The 25,270-nt window shown below is 38.5% G+C and overlaps 1 protein-coding gene across 4 annotated transcripts; it reads left to right on the top strand.

Moving 5' to 3' along the window:
* The first annotated feature begins 20 nt into the window (after nt 1-20).
* LOC131932319 (14 kDa phosphohistidine phosphatase-like) lies at nt 21-24,799 on the top strand. Of its 4 annotated transcripts, none has more exons than XM_059289209.1 (4): nt 21-31; nt 4,115-4,320; nt 15,176-15,300; nt 23,587-24,799. In XM_059289209.1, exons 2-4 carry the CDS (start codon nt 4,140-4,142, stop codon nt 23,680-23,682), a joined length of 402 nt encoding a protein of 133 aa, XP_059145192.1. In that variant the 5' UTR covers nt 21-31; nt 4,115-4,139; the 3' UTR covers nt 23,683-24,799. The 4 variants fall into 4 exon arrangements, with proteins under 4 accessions (XP_059145192.1, XP_059145189.1, XP_059145191.1 ...); XM_059289206.1 differs by lacking the exon at nt 21-31 and adding an exon at nt 116-313; XM_059289208.1 differs by lacking the exon at nt 21-31 and adding an exon at nt 399-467.
* Nucleotides 24,800-25,270: the final 471 nt, after the last annotated feature.

Below are 25,270 nucleotides of genomic sequence, written 5' to 3'. Positions count from 1 at the left end.
TTCACTCACCTCACCTGGCTTTTTCTTCCAGGTAGTTTTTTTCTCTTAAAAGCGGGTACCGACTGAGTTCATTTTCGATAGCTCGCTAACCCCCCTCCCTCCCCCACTCCTTCCCTGCCTGCCACATCTTTTCCTTGCCCTCGTCGATCGCGCCTCGTTTATTCTTTCTACATTTGATTCAGGAAAGAAGTGCGAACGTGTGTTCTTTTGGAGTTCTCGGTGTTTATGTGCTTTGGAGAATAGTGAGCCAAGAATTTATTTCAGGTGTCTAAGTGGTGTGGAATTCAGGAAATTTCATTCATCGTCTTCTTCGGTACTATCTACCCCCTTTAAATTTCTGAACAGACGTGTACCTATTTAAATTGTACCATTTTTTTCAAAAAATTATTTTTTCTAAGCTACAGCAAACTCCTGTGAAACTTTATAAAAGTTTGATCGGAAAAAGTACAACTGCGACGGTCATTGTTGTAAGAAACCTCTTTTTCCAATGTTTACTTTGTTTAGGCCACTGAGTTTAGTGCAGTTAGGTTTCTACTTTTAATTACTAATAATAAGCTACTGATCTTTTTTATATAATGAAATTATTATGAAATGGCCAAGGCTATTCCCAGCTGGTTGACGGGGCTTTTCAGCCGCTTTTCTCAGCCGACTGTGAGTAGCCGACTAGCCGGCTATTCCCAGTCGGCTGTCATTTCGTGCTAAATAACTAATAATTACTAATTGGAATTGGGAATAATATCTTACAATATTAAAGCATTTATTGTTACTGGGGAGTGAGGTATAGATCTAGGGTAAAGCTCCATTTTAGCGTATTTTATTCCTCGATTCACGTTCACCTCTAGTTGAGCGTATTTTTATTTTATTATAAAATTATAGATCTAAACACAACTGAAACACAAAAACGTTAGGAAATCACTCGGCCAATTTTTTTAAATGAATCTTTTGTTTAGTTTTGTAAATTAATTTGGTCAAAACTTGAGAAAAATCCAAAATTTGGAATATTGAATAGGGTCCTATGTTCTAGATCTACTATTTTCAACATTTTGATCTAGAATCTAGATCTAGATTTAGATTTAACTTTTTCTTTCTTGAAAATTAAATGTGTTCGTGTCAGTTAAGATTTTCATGGCAATGTGTAAAGTAGAAAAACATAATTGCAAGGCATGATAGTAGGCCTATAAATTTATTAACTTAGTCTACAGGAACTCACAATGACCCTAAGCTATGACGTACTGATAATTAAATTCAAAGTGAACTCACGGTGAACCCTTGACCATGTAGTATAGGGATTTTTCTCACGCCAACAATCACACGCTATTTAATTGGAACTGTAGGCCTAATGATAATTAATAATATTTTTTACTTTTTCTAATTAGGCCTAAAATATATTCATAAAAAATAAGTAGATTATCTATCAACTAATGATTCTAATCCTAGTGTTTTCCTAACATTTGTTTTTGTGCTTTGGTTTTGTTTATAATAAAATACGTTTGACCGTAGGTGAACGTGAAGCGGCGAATAAAATACGCTAAAATGAGTTTTACCTAGATCTAGATTAAGGGAGCAGTGCTATTTTTATTGTTATATCTCATTTAAAAAATTATTATGGTTTAGATATTAGAGTTTACTAGTTTGTTTAGGCCTAAGTTGTTTAGTTAAGTTAATAAGTTAAGTAGTTAAGTTTGTTTAGCTTTTAAGCCAGGCTCATATCCTCACCTTCTGGCACAACAGTCGTCTACTTCACCACACAATTTAATACTTATTTTGTTTTGGTGTTTTTAACATTAAATCTATCAAAAACAGTCACGACTGTGAATAGCCTTTAGTAATCTAGTAGAAACATGGGGCAAAGGGGGAGGGTCATAGTATATATCTATGTAGTTTTAATGTAAACTATCGTTACTATCATCTTAGCATCTGCATAGACATACATACGTAAAGACAAAGTTAGCACTATTACAGCAGAAGCTAGATTCTGCTAGATCTAGTATTAAGTAGGCCTATTTAATAATGTGACAGAAAGGTGACTAGGTCTAGATCTAATTAACTTTTATTGATTTTTTTAGCAATTTTACAAAAATTAATGTTTTAAAAGTTACTAACATGTTTAGGTCTATTGATTTTAGATCATCGGATGCAATCGAGCTTGTTAGCTTAGCAACCATTTTTTAAGTTATTTTTTCAGTAGGCCTAGATCTATATTAATATTATAGTTAGAATTTCAAGATAGACAACTCTAATTCATATGGTCACTGTTTATATAGCTGATCTTGCTCTCAAACACTGCTGTTTAAAGTTTTTGCCTATATTCATATATTTAGACATTGCGTTGGACATATTATTCAATATCTATTTTATAATTGGTACAAATGTATCCCAATATATTTGTATGAAAGCCATATTAATGAGTCACCTTTCTTTTACATTACTAGCTCCTGCTGATTTTGCGTTCATAAAACGATAGATTACCGATCTCTAAACTCGTAATGGTTTCCATTTCATAAAATTAAAATTTATTACTAGGCCTATAGGTCTAAAAATTATTTATAAGATCAAGATCTAGCCTTTATTTTTTTAATTAGGCATTGATCTAAATATAGGTATACACTTTTTAATGTTCACCAAGTTAACAGTTTAAATTTTAGACCCCCACCCCCTCTGCCATTATGCATCCACTTTGAATCTCACAAAAGATATTGAATACTAGACTTTGAGTCCTAGACAAGACTATAGGCTTTTTCTGCTTAATTTATAATTATTAGTCATATTTGTATTCAGCTAACTACCAGCAATCTAACACTCCTGTTTTAAGAAGACTCCATTATTGTGGCATTATCAGACATTGGTATAACACACATACACCACCAAGCATCAAGATGCACTATGTTTGTAGTGTTGGTGTACATTTTCTGTTTTTCATTTACTATATCATCCAAGAATATATAAGTTTCACATATTGTTTTGTTACTGAATAATAGCAGTCCCTAAATCTGTAATAAGTTGCATTGTTAAAGTTTTTAGGTCTTTCTGCCAACTAAATTTACTTGATCTATTAAGCCCCCTAACTTACTTAAGGTTACTGAACACATTTTTAAGTATTAAATATAAAAGTAAGACTTATTATTATAACTACTGAAGCTTTTTATATTAGACACATTATAATGCATGTACATTTAGAATGTATTGGTGAGATATAGTCCTACATGATGGTTAAATTAACTTATGAAGGCAGGGCATTAGATGCAAGCAGATACAATTGCCAGAGTATTTTATTCGCAGAGCCAGTCCATCCAATCAATCGAGAGCAAATAATTCATCATCCTCCCCAGGAGGGTTATCATAATCTATCTCTCTCCATCATAATTTGTTTCAACATGTCTGCATGCCACCCAAACACATTCTAACCACCTTTGTCTAAATAAATATTAATGATAAAATCTTTCAGAAAATGTAGCGAGTATAGATTATAGCCAGCTACGCCCCTGTAGTTTTTCTTCTTTTTATAATGTTAATATTTTTGGGCAAGCAACACCTTATTGTTATGATCACATTTTTTCCTTCTTTGTAATATTTATCTTGGCCCAATCTGCCCTGTCATGACTCTGAACCTATAACAACAGAGAACTGCCCTCCCTGGGTGTGTCAGGGCGTTGACCTGGCTGTTTCCTGAGCCTAATTTGTTTCTCCTGTAGACGGGCAGTTCCCCTTGTACCCACCTTGCCCCCTGGATGCCAGAACTGGCATATGTGTTATTTCTCCCTGTTAAAAGATGGGGCTTTGGCTTTGTGGCTGCCATTGTTTTGTTGCTCCGAACAGCATACATCCTTTTTCTTTAAGATTTCTCTTTTATCATGGTGAATTTCCTTATTTTTTATAGATATCATCAAAGAATAATTTTTGCTCTTGTAGATGGCATCTTTCTTGCTTCATTTTTCTCCTATGTTTGTTAGTTTTGATCATTATGTTTTGAATATTGGTAAATTAAATACTTAAAAAAAAATCTTTTAAATTGGCCACTGTTCAATTTTAATAAAGTTTATATTTAATTTACGTTTAAAGTTAATTTGAATAAAAATCTTTTTAAGGCTGGTACTCTATTGTTTCATCTCAGCAGCATCTTCACATCCAAGTTTCCTATCATGGCTTCATCCCAGATGGCCTCAGCCACATCTTTTAAAAACCCAAAGTTAATTTCCATACCCGATGTAGAGATTGACAAACACGGCAAGTTCAAATATGTTCTGGTCAAAGTTCACGATCCAGACATGGACCGGGAGTTTAAACACATTGTGCGAGGGACAGCCAAGGCAGCTTTTCATGGTGAGTTATTGCCCTTCCTTGTGTGATTCATGGGTCTGAAAGAAATCTTGTTTTTATATTACATTGTGTGTATGTTACTGTTTGAGTAAGATTACATAGTTATATATATTTGCTTGAAAGATTACTTGGAGTGTGCTATTGATAAAAAAAATTACATAAAGGTGTATGTTTGGAGAAAAATTTAATGGGGAGTATGTTATTTTTTGAAAATTATTGTATGGCATGTATGCTTATGTTTGAATAATAATTATTTGGGGGTGTATGCTATTGTTTGAAAAAAATCTTGTTTTTTTTTTTGTAAAATAGAAATGAATTGTATGTTGTTTGATTGAATGACATAATGATAGCAAGATGATGCTGACACGTATAAAATAACCTTATCGTTTAAGAAAATGTCATTATAATTAAAAGAGATGGCTGTATGCCTAAAGAAAATCAAATCATATCCTGAAAGTTGGTATGTTAGTTTGGGATAGACAGTGTTATCATATGTGATGTTGGGGTTTCTTTACCTTTAGTGGTCAAGTTTTTGTTTTTAAAATGAGCTTTTTAACTGGCTACTTTCATTGTCTTGATATTTAGTATTCTGTGAATAATTAGGATAATCAAAGTTTTTTTTTTTTCCATACCTGTTTCTGAGCTTTTTTTTTGACTTTGTCGCTTTTCTCTAAATGAATGTTTTCTGTTTATTTTTTGCTACCTCACCCAATGTAGTGTTGACTTTATTACCTCACTCCCCAATGTTGACTTTATTACCTCACTCCCCAATGTTGACTTTATTACCTCACTCCCCAATGTTGACTTTATTACCTCACTCCCCAATGTGGACTTTATTACCCTACTCCCAATGTTGACTTTATTACCTCACTCCCCAATGTTGACTTTATTATACCTTGCTCCCCAGTGTTGACTTTATTACATCACTCCCCAATGTTGACTTTATTACCTCACTCCCCAATTTTGAACTTATTACCTCACTCCCGAATGTTGACTTTATTACCCTACTCCCAATGTTGACTTTATTACCTCACTCCCCAATGTTGACTTTATTACCTCACTCCCCAGTGTTGACTTTATTACCTCACTCCCCAGTGTTGACTTTATTACCTCACTCCCCAGTGTTGACTTTATTACCTCACTCCCGAATGTTGACTTTATTACCCTACTCCCAATGTTGACTTTATTACCTCACTCCCCAGTGTTAGCATTTTTCTACTTCACTCCCTAGTGTTAATCTCGTTACCTAACTCCTCAATGCTAGATGCCTAGTTTTGTTGTCCCTGTGGCAAATCTTACCTTAACAAAACACCTACAGATAACTAGTGCGCCAATAGTTACCTCTGATTTACCAGATAGTCTTTGTCATTGTCAGCGGGTGTGAGCCAATCTATAATTGAAGCCAAGCACGTTTTACTAGTGTGATGTTTCATTGCCTTCTGTTTGGGAGGGGGGGGGTGGGGGGTTGGACACTGGGGTGAGGGGTTATGAAAAAAAAACCTTATCAAACCAGAGGTATTTCTTCAAATAAAAAATAAATGAACATGTCTTAGTTTTCATTAGAAATACGGCTAATTTAGCGGTGCTTTGAAACCTGAGACATTTGCGTGGGAGGGTTCTGGCTTTTGATGAGTAGGAGGTAGAATCGGCTAAATAACTTGAGGACAGACTTCCCCCTCTTTCTAGAACCATCTAACTACTTGTCTTGTGAGACTTTGGTTGCAGTGAGTTTGTTGTACCAAAGACTGGCTCTTGTGGTAGGGTCGGTTCTCTTTGCGTGATAACATTTGTACGGTTAATTAAGACCGTTGATGGAGTTGAGTACTGAGGGGGGGGGGGGGGGGGGGGATGATATTGCTATCGATTACCAATACCCATATAATCGTATTGTGGGTAACGGTATGCTCAACGTTAGGGTTAAGGATTGATGGGTGATTTTGGAATGGGTTTCGTGTTAGGTTTAGGGTTTAATTATCGATTATGTCGATGACAGTTGAGCAATATGGGGGGGGGGGGAATGGTGATGTCGAACCGCCTCCGTGACCCCACCCCAATAAAAAAATAACCTTTAAATTATATATATATATATATATATATATATATATATATATATATATATATATATATATATATATATATATATATATATATATATATATATATATATATATATATATATATATGTAATAGGAAAAAATTAAACTCACTCTCATGACACAACCCTGCCTTCGTCACTGATTGGCGCTATTGTGTGTTAGAATTTGTGGGTGTGGCGAATCAGCTAGTGACTAAACACAATTCTGCGCATTTGAAACGGCCTGTCTAAGATGTTTGAGCGAAATGAATGTAAGGCCCCGAACTCGGATGGCACAACACTCATCATCCATCTGCCTGGGGCGCCTAGCCCCCCTCTCGAGCGACGCCGCCGTATGCCGAGCGTGAAGCGTTGTACCTGTTCTTTAGGCTGAAGGCGAATATGCTATCAGCTTTTCATTGACATCACTCGTGTTTTGACAAGCTGAAGCAACAGCACGCGTAATATTTCACGTGCATTACCGGTAAGTCATGCGCACAGCGTGCTCAACGGTCGTCTGCGTTATTTCCGCGCCTGACGGGCACGTGCCGGTGAAATAATAAACCAATAATAAAAATTGGAATCCGGAGTAGCACGCGGGGGAAGCACATCGGTAACTTCCCCTGAGTAGAGAGGTTTTTTTTTTTGTACTGCTAACCTTGGCAAAGTGGACTGTTTACTTTGTGTATGTGTGTGTTGATGCGGGGGAGGGAGTGTGGAAGATCCACTTTCCATTAGTTCATCCCGTTTTTCTTTCCCTTTCTGATTGTAAGATTCTTTCCCCCACACATGACGTCATGTCTCCCCCCGAACCCACGTGTCCTGGGTACATCCGTTGCCACGTGGCCCTGCACCCCCCCCCCCCCGGGGAGGGGGGATCGCCACTGATGAATGGGCTGATAATGCCCAGCACCATCTCATTCATCTTGCTGTTGTCATACGGCGGTCGATGCTGACAGGTACCGCACTGTGTGATGGTTTAACATCTGTGTGCCTACTGGAATATTTTTTTAGTTCCAGAGTTTCTTCCAGGCGGGGTTGGGGCATTGCCCCCGAAGCACGTCCAACCCCACTCCTTCCCGAACGAATTAAAAAATAATCTATATGGAAAATAAATACTTTAATCAGCATCGGAAATTTAAGTCCCACCCCCACCAGGATAAACACTGTCAAGTTGTACATGCGAAGGCAATCTGAAATTCTCCCTACCTAACCATAAAACGTGTAGATTCTAGTTTTTTAATTCTAATTTATTTGTATTTCTCTATAGATGATACATCTTTTTAGACCTAAGCACTTCCATCTCTCACCCCGCCCAATCAGATTAGTGCAAATATTCAAATGTTCAGTCGTACACGTTTTTGGTCCGCAGTGAGCATGCGCGGTCAACTTTAACTTTCACATGCATACATCGTAATATCCAAGAAACGCGTTCTGTTGGACATGTTTATTGTCTCTGCTCTCTCTTACCTTTAAATTGGACGATTGACCAAGACTATTTAGTGAGTTTGAGCGACATTATCGTTACTGGTTGCTGTTCTGCTATGTTTGCTGCTCCTAAATTTGTTGTAATTTGAAAACATTTCTAGCATGGGGTTTTTATTATGTGAGAATCACACATCAAGATCAATAGATATACTCTAACCATCCATCCCAACTTGAATACATTCTGGTGAAATTCATCTTTTTCTCCCACCTTCTCGGGGTTTATGGTGATGTGTTGTAGGTAGGGATGTCATATTTTTTAGCCCCCCCCCCCCTCCCCCCACATACTTACACATATACACATAAAACAAAAAACAAAAACTGCACGCTGTTAAAAGTGATATAGACGTTATTTATGAGTGTCTTACAACTAATCAGATTTTGTTTCTTAACCAACCGTAATTCCCACCCCCTCCCCTCTACTTTCCCTCTCCATACTTCATACTTCTATTCCACTGAACCTAATAGCAGACACCCTTCTGCTGTATGGCTAGATGAAAGTATGCGGCTCGTTGTTCCCCACATTGATAGGTGAAGCTCGGTATCTTTTATAGACGAGCCGGGTACATTACATTAGCGTCCTAATGAGAACACAACTCACCCCCTGGGTTTGATCGAGAGTTACCCCGCTTACTTCACCCCAGCCGAACAAAAAAAAACTGTTGCATTCTTGCACATGTTGACACTGCACATCCCTTTGTTGTTCCGGTACTGCTCCGTGCTAATAGCCGGAATGATGAGTAACCTCCCCTTTCTGTTGGTAACCTTTCTACGTCTTCTCTCTGGCCTCAGGCCGATGCACATTACTGCCAATTATTATTTCCCTTTGTGCCAGAGATTCCTCGGCTGGCGATAGACAGGAACATGATAGCAGTTTAAAGGCGCTTGTCTGTGCATCAGTGGGGTTGTTTTTGTGTATTGACGTCCTGGGGTTTCAGGTGCCCCTGTAGGTATTTGAGAGTAAACAAATGCACGTGTTCAATCATTTCAGTAAATAAATAGTCGCGTATAGTTATTTCAGTAAATCCACGCGTCCAACTATTTCAGTAACAAATGTACCTGTGCAATAATTTCAGTAAATAAATAGACGGGTATAGTTATTTCAGTAAATACACGTGTCCAACTATTTCAGTAACAAATGCACTTGTGCAATAATTTCAGTAAATAAATAGACGGGTATAGTATAGTTATTTCAGTAAATATACGCGTCCAACTATTTCAGTAACAAATGTACGTGTGCAATAATTTCAGTAAATAAATAGACGGGTGTAGTTATTTCAGTAAATACAGGCGTCCAACTATTTCAGTAACAAATGCACTTGTGCAATAATTTCAGTAAATAAATAGACGGGTATAGTTATTTCAGTAAATACACGTGTCCAACTATTTCAGTAACAAATGCACTTGTGCAATAATTTCAGTAAATAAATAGACGGGTATAGTATAGTTATTTCAGTAAATATACGCGTCCAACTATTTCAGTAACAAATGTACGTGTGCAATAATTTCAGTAAATAAATAGACGGGTGTAGTTATTTCAGTAAATACAGGCGTCCAACTATTTCAGTAACAAATGTACGTGTGCAATAATTTCAGTAAATAAATAGACGGATGTAGTTATTTCAGTAAATACAGGCGTCCAACTATTTCAGTAACAAATGTATGTGTGCAATAATTTCAGTAAATAAATACATGCGTACACTTATTTCAGTAACAAATGTATGTGTCCAATAGTTCAGTAAATACACGCGTTCAATTATCTCAGTAATTCATTATTATGTCTGTGCAGCTATTTCAGTAAAAATGTGTACAATTATTTAAGCAATAAACAATGCGTACACATGCCCACTAGTTAAGTAATGAATGCGTACAGTAATATCATGTAACAAAACTGTCCGTTTCTACCAATGCCACTATTAAAAATGCCACAAGAATGGATTGTTCCTATGCTTAGCTCGAGCCATGCCATGATCTAAAGACCTTTGTAATACAACTTTTACGTGAGTTGGTATTACAGATCTCTAACCCTACTTTCTGACCCTAACTAAACCTTATACAGCAGTACTACATGTCAATACAGAGAAAGTAATAAGTCATTTTTTTTTTCTAAAGAGTATTAGAATCTACATGCCGGTTACCTTACAGCATAGATTACACATGTTAGGAGTTTTAGACTTGTTCATTGTAACATGTGCATGGTTTGAAATTAGGGCAGGTTAAGCTTATGTTTGGCGTGCACATGTTGCAACTTAGTTAATGGTTTGTTACCTGAAACCTGACATCCTGTTTCTGAAGAACTTTCCATTCTTGTGGCATGTTTGGGCGGTGGTATGGAACATACACTCGATGGTCGAGTTGAGTGCCGTAAGTTGATATCAACGAGCTTTGTTTGTAACCCAACGTTAAGTTGATATCAACGATCTCAAGAGCTTTGTTTGTAATCCCAACTTCCTTGTGAGTTGGTATCAACGATCTCAAGAGCTTTGTTTGTAATCCAACGTTGAGTTGATATCAACGATCTCAAGAGCTTTGTTTGTAATCCAACGTTGAGTTGATATCAACGATCTCAAGAGCTTTGTTTGTAATCCAACGTTGAGTTGATATGAACGATCTCAAGAGCTTTGTATGTAATCCAACGTTGAGTTGGTATCAACGATCTCAAGAGCTTTGTTTGTAATCCAACTTCCGTGTGAGTTGGTATCAATTATCTCAAGAGCTTTGTTTGTAATCCAACGTTGAGTTGATATCAACGATCTCAAGAGCTTTGTATGTAATCCAACGTTGAGTTGATATCAACGATCTCAAGAGCTTTGTTTGTAATCCAACGTTGAGTTGATATGAACGATCTCAAGAGCTTTGTTTGTAATCCAACTTCCGTGTGAGATGGTATCAATGATCTCAAGAGCTGTGTTTGTAATCCAACTTCCGTGTGAGTTGATATCAATGACCTCAAGAGCTTTGTTTGTAATCCAACTTACACAGAAAGTCATACAGGGATCATCGCCTTTTATGAACCCATAACTTTACCAGTATGATCTTGTGTCTTAAAAATGGACATATAACTGTAATGTGAACTTAGGACTTCAACTGCTGTATTTGATTGAGGTCAGCGACCTGTGTGAACTCACGACTTAACACTTCAGGATGAAGTACAGCATGACACCCCAACTGTCAACATGATAAATGTGTAGGGACAGGTTATTTATACCTCGTACCTGATGGTCCCGTGGGTTCTAGACTGCTGGGGTAAAATAAACGGACGTTGGAAACTACTGAGGGGAGGTCAGACTGTTTTTATGCTAAATGTTGCTAAGTTAAATTCCAAGGGAGGTCGCTATGTTATCGGTTTAGTGATGTTTTTTTAATCAGAGGATTCTGTTTGTTAAATGGATTAAAACTGCATAAAAGCTAATGTTGTGTCGATAAAATTTTAAAATATGCCGGCAAAAATTTGTTTAGTAATTCAAGAGTTGGGGGAAAGTTACGTGATCCTCCTTTACCTATTGTGACATCCAGCTAAATATTCAACCTTTTTTGCCAGACTCCTGTTAGGTACCATGTTAGTTATACTGTTGGGCTGGTTAACTGACCCTCCCTGACGGCCATATTAGGTAGACTGACCCTCTCCGCTGTCCATGTTTTGTACTGACCCTCCCCAGGTTTCCCACGGAGTAAAATATCGGAGTAAAAAAAAATGACGTGGAGCTTCCTCCCACCGCCCCAGCATACGCCTCGAGCGGCTGGACGTTAACAGGATATGACGTCACGGTGAACACGACATTCCCCGTGAGCCGAGAATGTTTACCTGACGTGTGTACGAGTAATGGGGAGATAACCGCTCCCGTCTTCTGGCCATCCCCACCTCAACCTGCATCTGATGGCTGGCCACTTGGCCACTCGGTGCAGGTAGATCACGTGACGATGCTTCCTCCCTTCCCCCTCCTGTAGCCTATAACGGTCACTGATACTGATCTCGTGTAGGTAGATCACGTTGAGCTAAATATCCATTATATCCTGCTCTCTCTCACCCCCTCCCCCTTAGTTTATAGAAGTGACTAGTTAGGTGTAAACTGTTCACGTTTTAGCTCATAATATATACCTATAAACCCACCTCTTACTAGCCCCCCCCCCCCCCCCCCTCACCACATCCAGATTAGATTGGAAAATAAAGTAGCCAACCAGCTTCATTAATTTTGAATTTTTAAAAGATCTCTACCCAGTATTCAAATAAGAGGTGTATAAGTATACCGCTGAATTAACTGGCGTGGTATAACTATGCCAGTATAGCAGCATGACAACAAAAATTAAAAATTAGCCAAATTATACATTATAAAAAATGAATACAGACCATGCATTCCTGGGGAATTCAGTTTCCTGGTTATCTCTGTGAGAATCAACAGAAACAAAAACCATGTTGAAGCTTCAAATCTTTTAATGCAGGTGTGAATACCTGTAAGTGGTGATAAGTTTTACAATTTTTTTTTTAGATCTGGTGGTGTATGGTTTATAAGTATAAGTGCACTGTCAAAATGGCCCAGACAAAAACGATCCCGACATTTCGGCTATAACATATTGGCCTCCGACGTTAGGGTTTGCGACAATATTGCACTCAACAAAGATGGCTCGTATTGGCAGAGGCGTAGTGGGGGGGGGGGCATATGTCCCCGGGCGCCGACCATAGGGGGGGCGCCAAATTGAAAGTTTGAGGGGGGTGCAAATGAAAAGTTTGAGGGGGGGGTGCAAATCGAAAGTTAGTCCCGGTGCAGGGAGGAAGGGTCGCTACGCCTCTGCGTAATGGAAGTTCACATGTAAATAAAGAAAAACGTGCTCCAGTATCTCACAGCTTTTTTTTCTCTAGATGTTGTGAATCATTGATGACAAACAGAAACTATTTTTTATCTGTTGCCATCAATATCCTGAGGCTTGTTACCAGCTGTAGAAAATCTTCCATGATGACTAACATGCAGGCTTTTGCCTGTAGCTCTGCACAGATTCCACAGTGTAAACATTCAACTAATTAGTGCCTGCTCGTTTGATTCCACGGATCTTAACATTTGGGGATCCCTGTGTAAACTGTTGGTGGTTTTGTAAGGCGGTTAATGTGATGTGGTGATTTATTTAGATTTTTTAAATGATGGGCTGGTGGTATATCTTGTCTGTCAGTAATTCTTATTTAGCTGATGTGTGTGTGTGTGTGTGGGGGGGGGGGGGGGGGGTGATGAATTGTGATAGGTTTGTTATGTGAAGTTAGGCAGTGTTTGTAATAGGGTTATGTTTTTAATGTTGTATACGGCCGTGCTCAAGGTGTGGGATAAGGCCATGTTTGTGATGTGGGTTAAGACAGTGTTTGTGATGTGTGATAGGGCAGTGTTTGTGATGTGGTATAAGGCAGTGTTTGTGATGTGTAATAGGGCAGTGTTTGTGATGTTTGATAAAGCAGTGTTTGTAATGTGGGATAAGGCAGTGTTTGTGATGTGGGATAGGGCAGTGTTTGTGATGTGGAATAAAGCAGTGTTTGTGATGTGGTATAAGGCAGTGTTTGTGATGTGTAATAGGGCAGTGTTTGTGATGTGTTATAGGGCAGTGTTTGTGATGTGTTATAGGGCAGTGTTTGTGATGTGTAATAGGGCAGTGTTTGTAATGTTTGATAAGGCAGTGTTTGTGCTGTGGGATAGGGCAGTGTTTGTGATGTGGAATAAAGCAGTGTTTGTGATGTGGGTTAAGACAGTGTTTGTGATGTGTAATAGGGCAGTGTTTGTGATGTGGGCAGTGTTTGTGATGTGGTATAAGGCAGTGTTTGTGATGTGGTATAAGGCAGTTTTTGTGATGTGGGATAGGGCAGAGTTTGTGATGTGGGCAGTGTTTGTGATGTGTTATAGGGCTGTGTTTGTGATGTGGGATAGGGAAGAGTTTGTGATGTGGGCAGTGTTTGTGATGTGTTATAGGGCAGTGTTTGTGATGTGGGATAGGGCAGTGTTTGTGATGTGGAATAAAGCAGTGTTTGTGATGTGGGATAGGGCAGTGTTTGTGATGTGTTATAGGGCTGTGTTTGTGATGTGTTATAGGGCTGTGTTTGTGATGTGGGATAGGGCAGTGTTTGTGATGTGTTATAGGGCAGTGTTTGTGATGTGGGATAGGGTAGTGTTTGTGATGTGGGATAGGGCAGTGTTTGTGATGTGGGATAGGGCAGTGTTTGTGATGTGGGATAGGGCAGTGTTTGTGATGTGTTCCTGTGTTTGTGACAGAAACGTGCATATAATGTCAGTCAACTAGATGTGTAACAGCCTTGCGTTACTGGTAGAGTTGTGTCACATCCCTATTGTAAAGTCATTGAACTAGAACTAATTCTTGACTGAGACTTGAGTCATGTCACATCCCTATTGTAAAGTCATTGAACTAGAACTAATTCTTGACTGAGACTTGAGTCATGTCACATCCCTATTGTAAAGTCATTGAACTAGAACTAATTCTTGACTGAGACTTGAGTCATGTCACATCCCTATTGTAAAGTCATTGAACTAGAACTAATTCTTGACTGAGACTTGAGTCATGTCACATCCCTATTGTAAAGTCATTGAACTAGAACTAATTCTTGACTGAGACTTGAGTCATGTCACATCCCTATTGTAAAGTCATTGAACTAGAACTAATTCTTGACTGAGACTTGAGTCATGTCACATCCCTATTGTAAAGTCATTGAACTAGAACTAATTCTTGACTGAGACTTGAGTCATGTCACATCCCTATTGTAAAGTCATTGAACTAGAACTAATTCTTGACTGAGACTTGAGTCATGTCACATCCCTATTGTAAAGTCATTGAACTAGAACTAATTCTTGACTGAGACTTGAGTCATGTCACATCCCTATTGTAAAGTCATTGAACTAGAACTAATTCTTGACTGAGACTTGAGTCATGTCACATCCCTATTGTAAAGTCATTGAACTAGAACTAATTCTTGACTGAGACTTCAGTTACGTCCCATGTCTGTAGCGTAGGCATTCAACTAGCGCGAATGCTGAGCTAACACAATTGAGTTAAACACTACTTAAAGCAGTGGACTGCTGATACACTGTGTGTCTATGATTGACCATCTTAAAGCAGTGGACTGCTGATACACTGTGTGTCTCTGATTGACCATCTTAAAGCAGTGTACTGCTGATACACTGTGTGTCTATGATTGACCATCTTAAAGCAGTGGACTGCTGATACACTTTGTGTCTATGATTGACCATCTTAAAGCAGTGGACTGCTGATACACTGTGTGTCTATGATTGACCGTTGGTTTGTCTCCCACAGCTGACATCTATGACCAAGTGGTGGCCATGATTGAGGACAAAGGTTTGGACTGTGAGATTTTAGGAGGTGGCCGGATAGAGCACGAACCTGCCAAAAAATCCATCAAGATCTACGGCTATTCACAGGTGAGAGATACCTTTACACCACGAGTCTTCTGCTTATACTGATGTTATGATTTTACTTTAATTAAAGCCCCCTGACTTTGGTTCAACTGTTACAAAAATACTGTTTTTAAGATTACATTGCTATTATAATCCCACTGTTTTGATCAAACTGTTACTGTATCCCAATCATTATGATTACACAACAACACAACTCTAATCTTCTCTAACTATAATGCAACCAGCTGCCAGACCCATTTGTTTCCTCCAGGCTTTTATTTTCTTCTCCCTGCATGTTCGGATGTTGGGGTGGGTAGTGGGGGAGGGGGGGATTCAGGTGTGGATGAACTGCTGTCTTAAGCGCGTGATTATAAACTAGTCATTACCTGGTTTGAAATCATCTAACTTTACGCCATTACGAATCAGGGCTGCCCACATGTACGATTTCCTCCCGTAATTTTGGCACCGGGTTCCCATTACATGACTATGAAACTATGATTAAAACTGTGATCCGTTTCGGCTTCCTCAAACATTCGAAATAGATAACTAGATATCAGCGTTTAATCAGGAGTGTCATATCATTGTGTTTTATACTTGGACTCAGCTGGTTAAAATTATAGTACTGTTGGCTGATTACTTTAAGTACACATGCCGTCTGTTGGCTGATTACTTTAAGTATACATGGCGTCTGTTGGCTGTTACTTTTAGTATACATGCCGTCTGTTGGCTGTTACTTTAAGTATACATGCCGTCTGTTGGCTGGTTACTTTACGTACACATGCCGTCTGTTGGCTGTTACTTTAAGTATACATGCCGTCTGTTGGCTGTTACTTTACGTATACATGCCGTCTGTTGGCTGTTACTTTAAGTACACATGCCGTCTGTTGGCTGTTACTTTAAGTATACATGCCGTCTGTTGGCTGTTACTTTACGTATACATGCCGTCTGTTGGCTGTTACTTTACGTATACATGCCGTCTGTTGGCTGTTACTTTACGTATACATGCTGTCTGTTGGCTGTTACTTTAAGTATACATGCCGTCTGTTGGCTGTTACTTTACGTATACATGCCGTCTGTTGGCTGTTACTTTAAGTATACATGCCGTCTGTTGGCTGTTACTTTACGTATTCATGCCGTCTGTTGGCTGTTACTTTAAGTATACATGCCGTCTGTCGGACTCCACCCCCCCCCTACACATATGGTACGGCGTGTTGGGATTGTTCAGTCTGTGGTGTGAACCTTCTCTGACCTGAGGAATATACTGCGGCTACGAGGCTATTGGTTGGTGTTAGATATCTAGCTTTAAATACTCATCAAGTACAAACAGGGTGCCAATGATTTAGACTACTATTGTTCATGAATAATAGCGATTACACAGACAGTCGTGATAAAAAAATACACGAACGTCTTGGTTATTTATTGGATTATCACTAGCCGACTGCTCGCAGTTCGTCAATTACTTAATAAAACATATATTTAGCCTACATATTGAAAATACTACACCTATACATTTAGTGATAATATCAAATTGAACTTAATGCTACCGTGTATGCAAAAAAATGTGGGATACGTATTTTTTCTTTCGAAAGTAAGGGACAGAAGGCCTTTTCCATGAACTATCAAAGAAAATCTATGATTATTTCGGGGGTGTAGACAGAACTGCCAATTGTTTTCTACCTGAGACTTTCTTTGACCCTCCACAAGCTGTTGTTACCGTGGCCTTTACCTGTCTCCCCCTGCTGCTTACGTGTCTTCTGGCCTCCACACATCTGATCAGCGTCTGCACCTTTAATTGTTACATCAGACTGTGGTGGGGAAACATACCTAGTGACATTAGCTGTTAGTAGAGAAACATCCCTAGTGACATCAGCCTCTAGTAGAGAAACATCCCTAGTGACATCAGCCTATAGGAGCAACATCTCTAGTGACATCAGCCTATAGGAGCGACATCCCTAGTGACATCAGCCTATAGTAGAGAAACATCCCTAGTGACATCAGCCTCTAGTAGAGAAACATCCCTAGTGACATCAGCCTATAGGAGCAACATCTCTAGTGACATCAGCCTCTAGTAGAGAAACATCCATGTAGTACCTGTAGTACCTGACCTATTTGTCAGCCTGAAACTAGAATGCCAGCAGTGTAGGGTAAGGGGTGGTGTGAGATGGCCAGGTATTGATAACCTGTGTTCCTGCTATCAAAACAGCCAGGTGGGAGGTGGGGGTGGCTGGCAAGGTGGGGGTGGCTGGCAAGGTGGGGGTGGCTGGCGAGGGAGGGATCAATCAAGGAACTGTCTGACAGCACACAGATGTAGAGTTGGACCTGAGTAGGCTTGTACACATTAGCATTCTTCCATCATTAGCTGATTGTAATAATGGTACATACTCATTAGCATTCTTCCATCATTAGCTGATTATAATAAAGGTACTTACACATTAGCATTCTTCCATCATTAGCTGATTGTAATAATGGTACATACACATTAGCATTCTTCTATCATTAGCTGATTATAATAAAAGTACTTACACATTAGCATTCTTCCATCATTAGCTGTACCATGGCTGATTATAATAATGGTACATACACATTAGCATTCTTCTATCATTAGCTGATTATAATAAAGGTACTTACACATTAGCATTCTTCCATCATTAGCTGATTATAATAATGGTACATACATATTAGCATTCTTCCATCATTAGCTGTACCCTGGCTGAATATAATAAAGGTACTTACACATTAGCATTCTTCCATCATTAGCTGTACCCTGGCTGATTCTAATAATGGTACATACACATTAGCATTCTTCCATCATTAGCTGTACCATGGCTGATTATAATAATGGTACATACACATTAGCATTCTTCCATCAGTAGCTGTACCATGGCTGATTATAATAATGGTACATACACATTAGCATTCTTCAATCATTAGCTGCTTGTAATAATGGTACATACACATTATCATGCTTCCATCATTAGTCTAGCTTTACCCTGACTGATTATAATAATGGTACATACTCATTAGCAGTCTCCCATCATTACTATTATTTTTCTGTACATCTTTATTTCTGTGTACACATTAGCATCATGTGCAGCTGTGTTTGTTTGTATAGGACAGTATGGTCAAGTAATAGAGCACTCATATCATCCTTCAGCCATGTCAAATACCTGACTCAATTAGTATATAAGGCAGAGTCAGCAGAAGCTGACCCACTTAACCTGACTGTTAGTATGAAAAGTCAGCTAAACTAAGAACTCACCACAATGCCATGGTTAAAATTTAAAAAAAATCTTTGTATCTATTCTATGGGCTGCTAGGTTTGCACAATTACTTATAAAATGTTTGTGTAACTAGTTAAAATAATGACGGGAACAAAGTAAAACAATTTTTGGGTATGTCTAGTTGTATGATTACAAATTTTAAAGTGTGGACAGATGCTTGTGGTATTGGAACCCCCACCATCATGACTGGATATATGACTAGTTGTGTGTGTATGTTGGGACCTTTACAACCTGAGATTACAAATTTTAAAGTGTGGACAGATGCTTGTGGTATTGGAACCCCCACCATCATGACTGGATATATGACTAGTTGTGTGTGTATGTTGGGACCTTCACATTATGATGTGTATATGACTAGTTGTGTGTGTATGTTGGGACCTTTACAACCTGACGGGTACATGACTAGTTGTGTGTGTATGTTGGGACCTTTACAACCTGACGGGTACATGACTAGTTGTGTGTGTATGTTGGGACCTTTACAACCTGACGGGTACATGACTAGTTGTGTGTGTATGTTGGGACCTTCACAACATGACTGGGTATAGGACTAGTTGTGTGTTGGGACCTTCACAGCATGATGCATATATTAGTGTGTTTGTTGGAAGCCAGACAGACAGATGAAAGTGCTGATGTGTAATGTTAGATGCCACTGTTTTGTTGGCGTGAGCAGTGTGGGAATTGGCATGGGCTTGATTCATGCAGATAAGAAATGTAGAGCACTTGAAAGAACTGGCTGGAGTTTGATGCCAACAGGATGAGCTGACTCCACCCTATAGTCAACTCTTCTACTCCATATCAATTTGGCAGGCCATTGTGGTATAGCCTGTTTAGCTTGGCTATTGGCAATTTTATATGTGTCTTTGCTCATCTCCCCCTCTTCACCCCATCTTTGTCTCACCTCCCATCCCCACTCTAGAAGTTTTAAGGAAATGATGAGATCAAAAGAACAGATATCTAGGACAAGACCAATGCTCTAGTAGCCTACTTAAGAAATTGGAATTTGAGATTCATGCTTGGTTTGGTTATTTAGATAAAATTTATAAAAGGCTTGTAATTATTAACTTATTTTTAAAAAGCTAGCAATTAAAAATATTTTTGTTGCATCTTATCTTTATGATGTTCATTGTTTGCAAATGTCCAACATCTTGCCAGCTTCATGTGTTTATGAGAGAATTGAAAAACAACAGCTGTGTTTGAGATAAGAACATTGTTCTTCTGTGAAAACATGCAATCACGTAGCTAGACTAGTGCGTCTGTGAAAACATTGTGTGCAACCACATAGCTAGACTAGTGCGTCTGTGAAAACATTGTGTGCAACCACATAGCTACACTAGTGCGTCTGTGAAAACATTGTGTGCAACCACCTAGGCAGTCTAGTGCGTCTGTGAAAACATTGTGTGCAACCACCTAGGCAGTCTAGTGCGTCTGTGAAAACATTGTGTGCAACCACCTAGCTAGACTAGTGCGTCTGTGAAAACATTGTGTGCACCCACTAGCTAGACTAGTGCGTCTGTGAAAACATTGTGTGCGACCACCTAGCCAGACTAGTGCGTCTGTGAAAACATTGTGTGCAACCACCTAGCCAGACTAGTGCGTCTGTGAAATGTCTATCTGATGTCAGGCTGTATCGCTGGTCTGGCTAAATGACAGTGTTATCTCCAGACTTTGGTCTGCTGGAACTTTAACATTTCTACTGGCAGTACTGTCTATAGTTCAGGTAGATGTTGGTTTTAAATGTAACCACTGGGTACACTTTTGTTATTAAGGCATTGACTGTACTTCTTTTTAAGTGTCAAGTATACTTGCAGTACAATCAGTCTGTCAGTATGTACAAATGTGAGTACCACACTCATAGCAGAATCCGTTAAGAGTACCTTGGACAAGTATCAAGAAAACTAGTTGGCATCTATAAGATGTAGATGTTTATTGGAACATCTACCAGACACAAGTGTAGGTTCTGATGTGTTCCATAACATCTACTGGGCACAAATCTAGGTTCTAATGTGTTCCATAACATCTACCAGACACAAGTGTAGGTTCTGATGTGTTCCATAACATCTACCTTACACAAGTGTAGGTTCTGCTGTGTTCAATGACATCTACCTTACACAAGTGTAGGTTCTGATGTGTTCCATAACATCTACCTTACACAAGTGTAGGTTTTGATGTGTTCCATAACATCTACTGGGCACAAGTTTAGGTTCTGCTGTGTTCAATAACATCTACTGGGCACAAGTGTAGGTTCTGATGTGTTCCATAACATCTACTGGGCACAAGTGTAGGGTCTGATGTGTTCCATAACATCTACTGGGCACAAGTGTAGGTTCTGATGTGTTGCATAATATCTACCTTACACAAGTGTAGGTTCTGATGTGTTCCATAACATCTACCTTACACAAGTGTAGGTTCTGATGTGTTCCATAACATCTACTGGGCACAAGTTTAGGTTCTGATGTGTTCCATAACATTTACCTTACACAAGTGTAGGTTCTGATGTGTTCCATAACATCTACCTTACACAAGTGTAGGTTCTGATGTGTTCCATAACATTTACCTTACACAAGTGTAGGTTTTGATGTGTTCCATAACATCTACTGGGCACAAGTTTAGGTTCTGATGTGTTCCATAACATATACTGGGCACAAGTTTAGGTTCTGCTGTGTTCAATAACATCTACTGGGCACAAGTTTAGGTTCTGATGTGTTCCATAACATCTACCTTACACAAGTGTAGGTTCTGATATGTTCCATAACATCTAATGGGCACAAGTTTAGATTCTGATGTGTTCCATAACATCTACCTTACACAAGTGTAGGTTCTGATGTGTTCCATAACATTTACCTTACACAAATGTAGGTTCTGATGTGTTCCATAACATCTACCTTACACAAGTGTAGGTTTTGATGTGTTCCATAACATCTACTGGGCACAAGTTTAGGTTCTGATGTGTTCCATAACATATACTGGGCACAAGTTTAGGTTCTGCTGTGTTCAATAACATCTACTGGGCACAAGTTTAGGTTCTGATGTGTTCCATAACATCTACCTTACACAAGTGTAGGTTCTGATATGTTCCATAACATCTACTTGTCCTAAGTGTCTGTTCAGGCACTTTTATTTTAAAAAAAAATAGCAGTAATGCTCCAAGTTTTGAACTGTTATGCATTCTTTAACTAATTATTGTATCAAAACTCTGACTAAGCTAATATTCAGCATACAAAATGTAAAAACAACAACTGTATGCTGCATCATCATCTCCCTTAAGCCCTAGTACATAAAAAAAAACAACCTCCACCACTGAAGATTTCCTCTCCTGTCTCTGCCTGTTTACGTACTAGATATGATGGAAGCTTTGTTTACTCTCTAATCTCTATGTGCTGGGCTCTAGAGAGAAGGGAAGACACTGCTAATAGAAATGTAAACAAGCTCTCCTGTTTTTTCCCCTTTGAAATTTATTTACAATGAAATAAACTTGAAGGTGGTGTGTGTTACCTGGAGGCAGATGAGCAGTGAATCTGCAGAGTGTGTGGGAGGTATTTGTGCAGGTTTAATGCACACAGGAGAGAATTGATGCCGCTCGCTCGTTATGTCAGGCATGAGCTTTGTTAGAACTTGGCATGTGGTGGTCTTTTAAGTTGGCGTCTCTATGTCCTGAGGGATGGTATTGTAAAACATTATCGTTAATCTTGTTATGATTAATATATTTAGTGGTAATGGTTGTTGGGGATGTTTTTAAGAAGGAATATGTGTACGCAGGTGTAAAAAGTTATGGACATACTGTTTATTTCACAATTAGGCTAGTGTTATGGTTAGCATAGTATTGTAAATATATGCAGTGGTGTAGTGAGGTCAGGTGTCACCTGGTGCGGCACTTAATGGTGTCACCCCCCAGAGGCGTAGGGACCCTTCCCGTGGACAAACTTTCAATTTTCGATTTGCATCTCCCCCCCCCCCCCAAACTTTTGATTTGCACACCCCCCCTCCCCCCTCAAACTTTTGATTTGCACCTTTTAAAAGACTATTTAACACTCAAATTAATCACTTAAGTGGAATTATCATTTTTCTCTATATATTTTGCTATTTTTTGCCTTGGTGTCACCCCCTAAATGGTGTCACCCAGTGCTGTCCGCACCCCCCCCCCCCCTTGCTACGCCACTGGATATATGTCATCAAAGCAAAGCATTTGTTGTAATGGATGTCTTTGTATTATTAATCTCATTAATGTCTTGGCTGGATCATCAAATGGCTGGAGGTGTTCTTTAATTCTTGTTGGTCCTCTCCAGCAATTGGGTCAAGCTGACCAATACTGGCCAGGTGTTTCTCTTATGTAACTTTGGTATTCATCTGTCCCCAGCTATGTGGTCGAGCTGACCAGATGTTACTCTTAAATGCTTTGTATTTACCTGTCTTATATAATTTTGTTTGAATTTACCTGTCTTGTAAAATTTGAATTTACCTCCCTTAAATAGTTTGTTTGAATTTACCTGTCTTAAATAATTTGTTTGAATTTACCTGTCTTAAATAATTTATTTCCTGTCTAATTTAACTTTCTTGCATTTCCCTGTCTTCCCCAACAGTTTGGTCAAGCTGACCAGATGTAACTCTTATATAATTTGTATTTACCTGTCTTATATAATTTGTAGTTACCTGTCCTATATAATTTGCAGTTACCTGTGTTATATAATTTGTATTTTCCTGTCTTATATAATTTGTATTTTAAACCTGTCTTATGTAAGTTCCCTTTCAAACTTGACGGTCTATAGGGCAAGTGAAGTAGAGTTCACTTGTTTCTGTGACTTCAGCATATGAAGAGATAGTGTGGTCAGCAGTATGCCCAGCCGTCTTTACTTTCCCTAACGTGAGTTAGGTACCCATCAGAGTTTGGTGGACTCAGGGACGGTCTACTGACTTGAACCCGGATTCGTTCTCGAGACTTACGCGTTAGCAGTCCAGCTCTCTACCGCTAGACCACTCCGTCCCCTTAATACATGTTTTATCTAATTTGCTTGTATTTCCCTGTGTTCCCCAGCAATTTGGTCAAGCTGACCATTCCATCACACACTCCCTGCTACTGAGGAAGTTCAAAGACTACGACCAAATCACCTGGAGCAATGAAGGCTACTAAACCCCACATTGTCTGGTCAGATCTGGGCGCTACTGGTCAGCAGCTGGTTCTGTGATTGACCAGTGTCCCCACATGATGTTATGAAGACGGCAAGAAAGAATCTGAGTACTCAAGGGGTGCAACTCACTCTTGGTTGGACTGTGTCTTTTTTTTACAAGATTTTTGTCTTCCTGTATGTACGAGTACCAGCACACTGCAGTATGTTGTATGTAGTTGGTGGAGCTGTAGCTGATCAATGTTGTCATGGTAACATTCTTAGACATAATACAGTAACCAAATAGATTTAGATTCTTCATGTCGATTATTTTGTTAAGATGATGACCATTTTCTTCATTTTTACTGGCTAGACAGTTCTTCCTATTGTCATTTTGAAAACCACAGAAATCACTTTATTTTTGTTAGATATATAATATGTATATTTATAAAATTTTAAATGTTCCATTATTTTTTTAATGTCCTGTTTTATTTCATTTTTTTTTAGAAGGGTGATGGATTTTTAAAATACCAAAAAACTTTTAAACCTTTATCACCTCTTTATTTAGATCTAAATATAATCAAATACAATACAAACTGATGTTACCTAGGTTACTGTAAGTAGTTTAAACCTCAGTCAAGTACAGGAACTCTCTTTTTTATAAGTTAGAAATTTTCTGTTTGTTGGATTTTTTTAATGTACAGATTAGGTACAGTTTTGCCTAGCTGTTGTAAAAAAAAAATGATTGTTAGATGTAGTAAAAAAAACAACTGGTCGCTGCCTCAAATATTTGGGTGCTATATCAAACCACATTAGGCCACACAATAAATAAAACGTATCAATTAACCTGTTATGAAAAAATCTTTATATATTGTGAGTAAAATTCTACATTTGAACAATGTTTCTACAAACAAATGGCTTGGATCTAAGGGCAGTTGGTTTATTTCTTGACCCGGGCCTATTGATACATGTTATTTTTGGCATAATTTGCCTTGAAATTGTTCCATTTTGTGCCTTTATTTAGATGTGTCTCTCAGTATTTGCATTGGTTTCCCTGTGAAGACCTACATTTTAGATCATGCCTAATTTGTCTAAATAATTTTTACTGCATTTATTGGTCAATAAATTTTTTTTTGTTTCATATCCTGCTTTACTTTTTAAAATTAAGAATTTATGGTTTTTAAAAATAGTTAAATTAGATACTTGTCACACTTCTAGCACTCATGATGGAAGGTCACTAGGTACATTATTAGCACATAGAGGGAGCATAGTTTGTCAGGTCAACAATTAGCATATAGGATGGACAAAAGGTCCTTAGGTCCACACACTATTGGCACATAAGGTTGGCACACAAGATTGGATACAGTTGTTAACCAGATTGCACACGTTTGGACAATGTTGGTAAATACCTTCTTCTGTCATAAAATAGCTGGGATAATTATGCAAGAAATCGGTCACTACAAAAGCTGACTTTTTGTACCATTTTCTTCGTGATTTTGTTAGACAACAAAGTCACCATATTACATTTTTGTTGAGAAAAAGTTACGGATTTGTCAACGCAAAAAATCAAATATTCACTTGTAATTTATTTGGCTATCTCCAACTAAAATGTAA

Source organism: Physella acuta, unplaced genomic scaffold, assembly GCF_028476545.2.
Source record: "Physella acuta isolate Inbredline_101_S28 unplaced genomic scaffold, ASM2847654v3 ptg002137l, whole genome shotgun sequence".
In the NCBI taxonomy this organism is placed as follows: domain Eukaryota; kingdom Metazoa; phylum Mollusca; class Gastropoda; family Physidae; genus Physella; species Physella acuta.
This window is presented reverse-complemented; position numbering and strand designations above follow the sequence as displayed.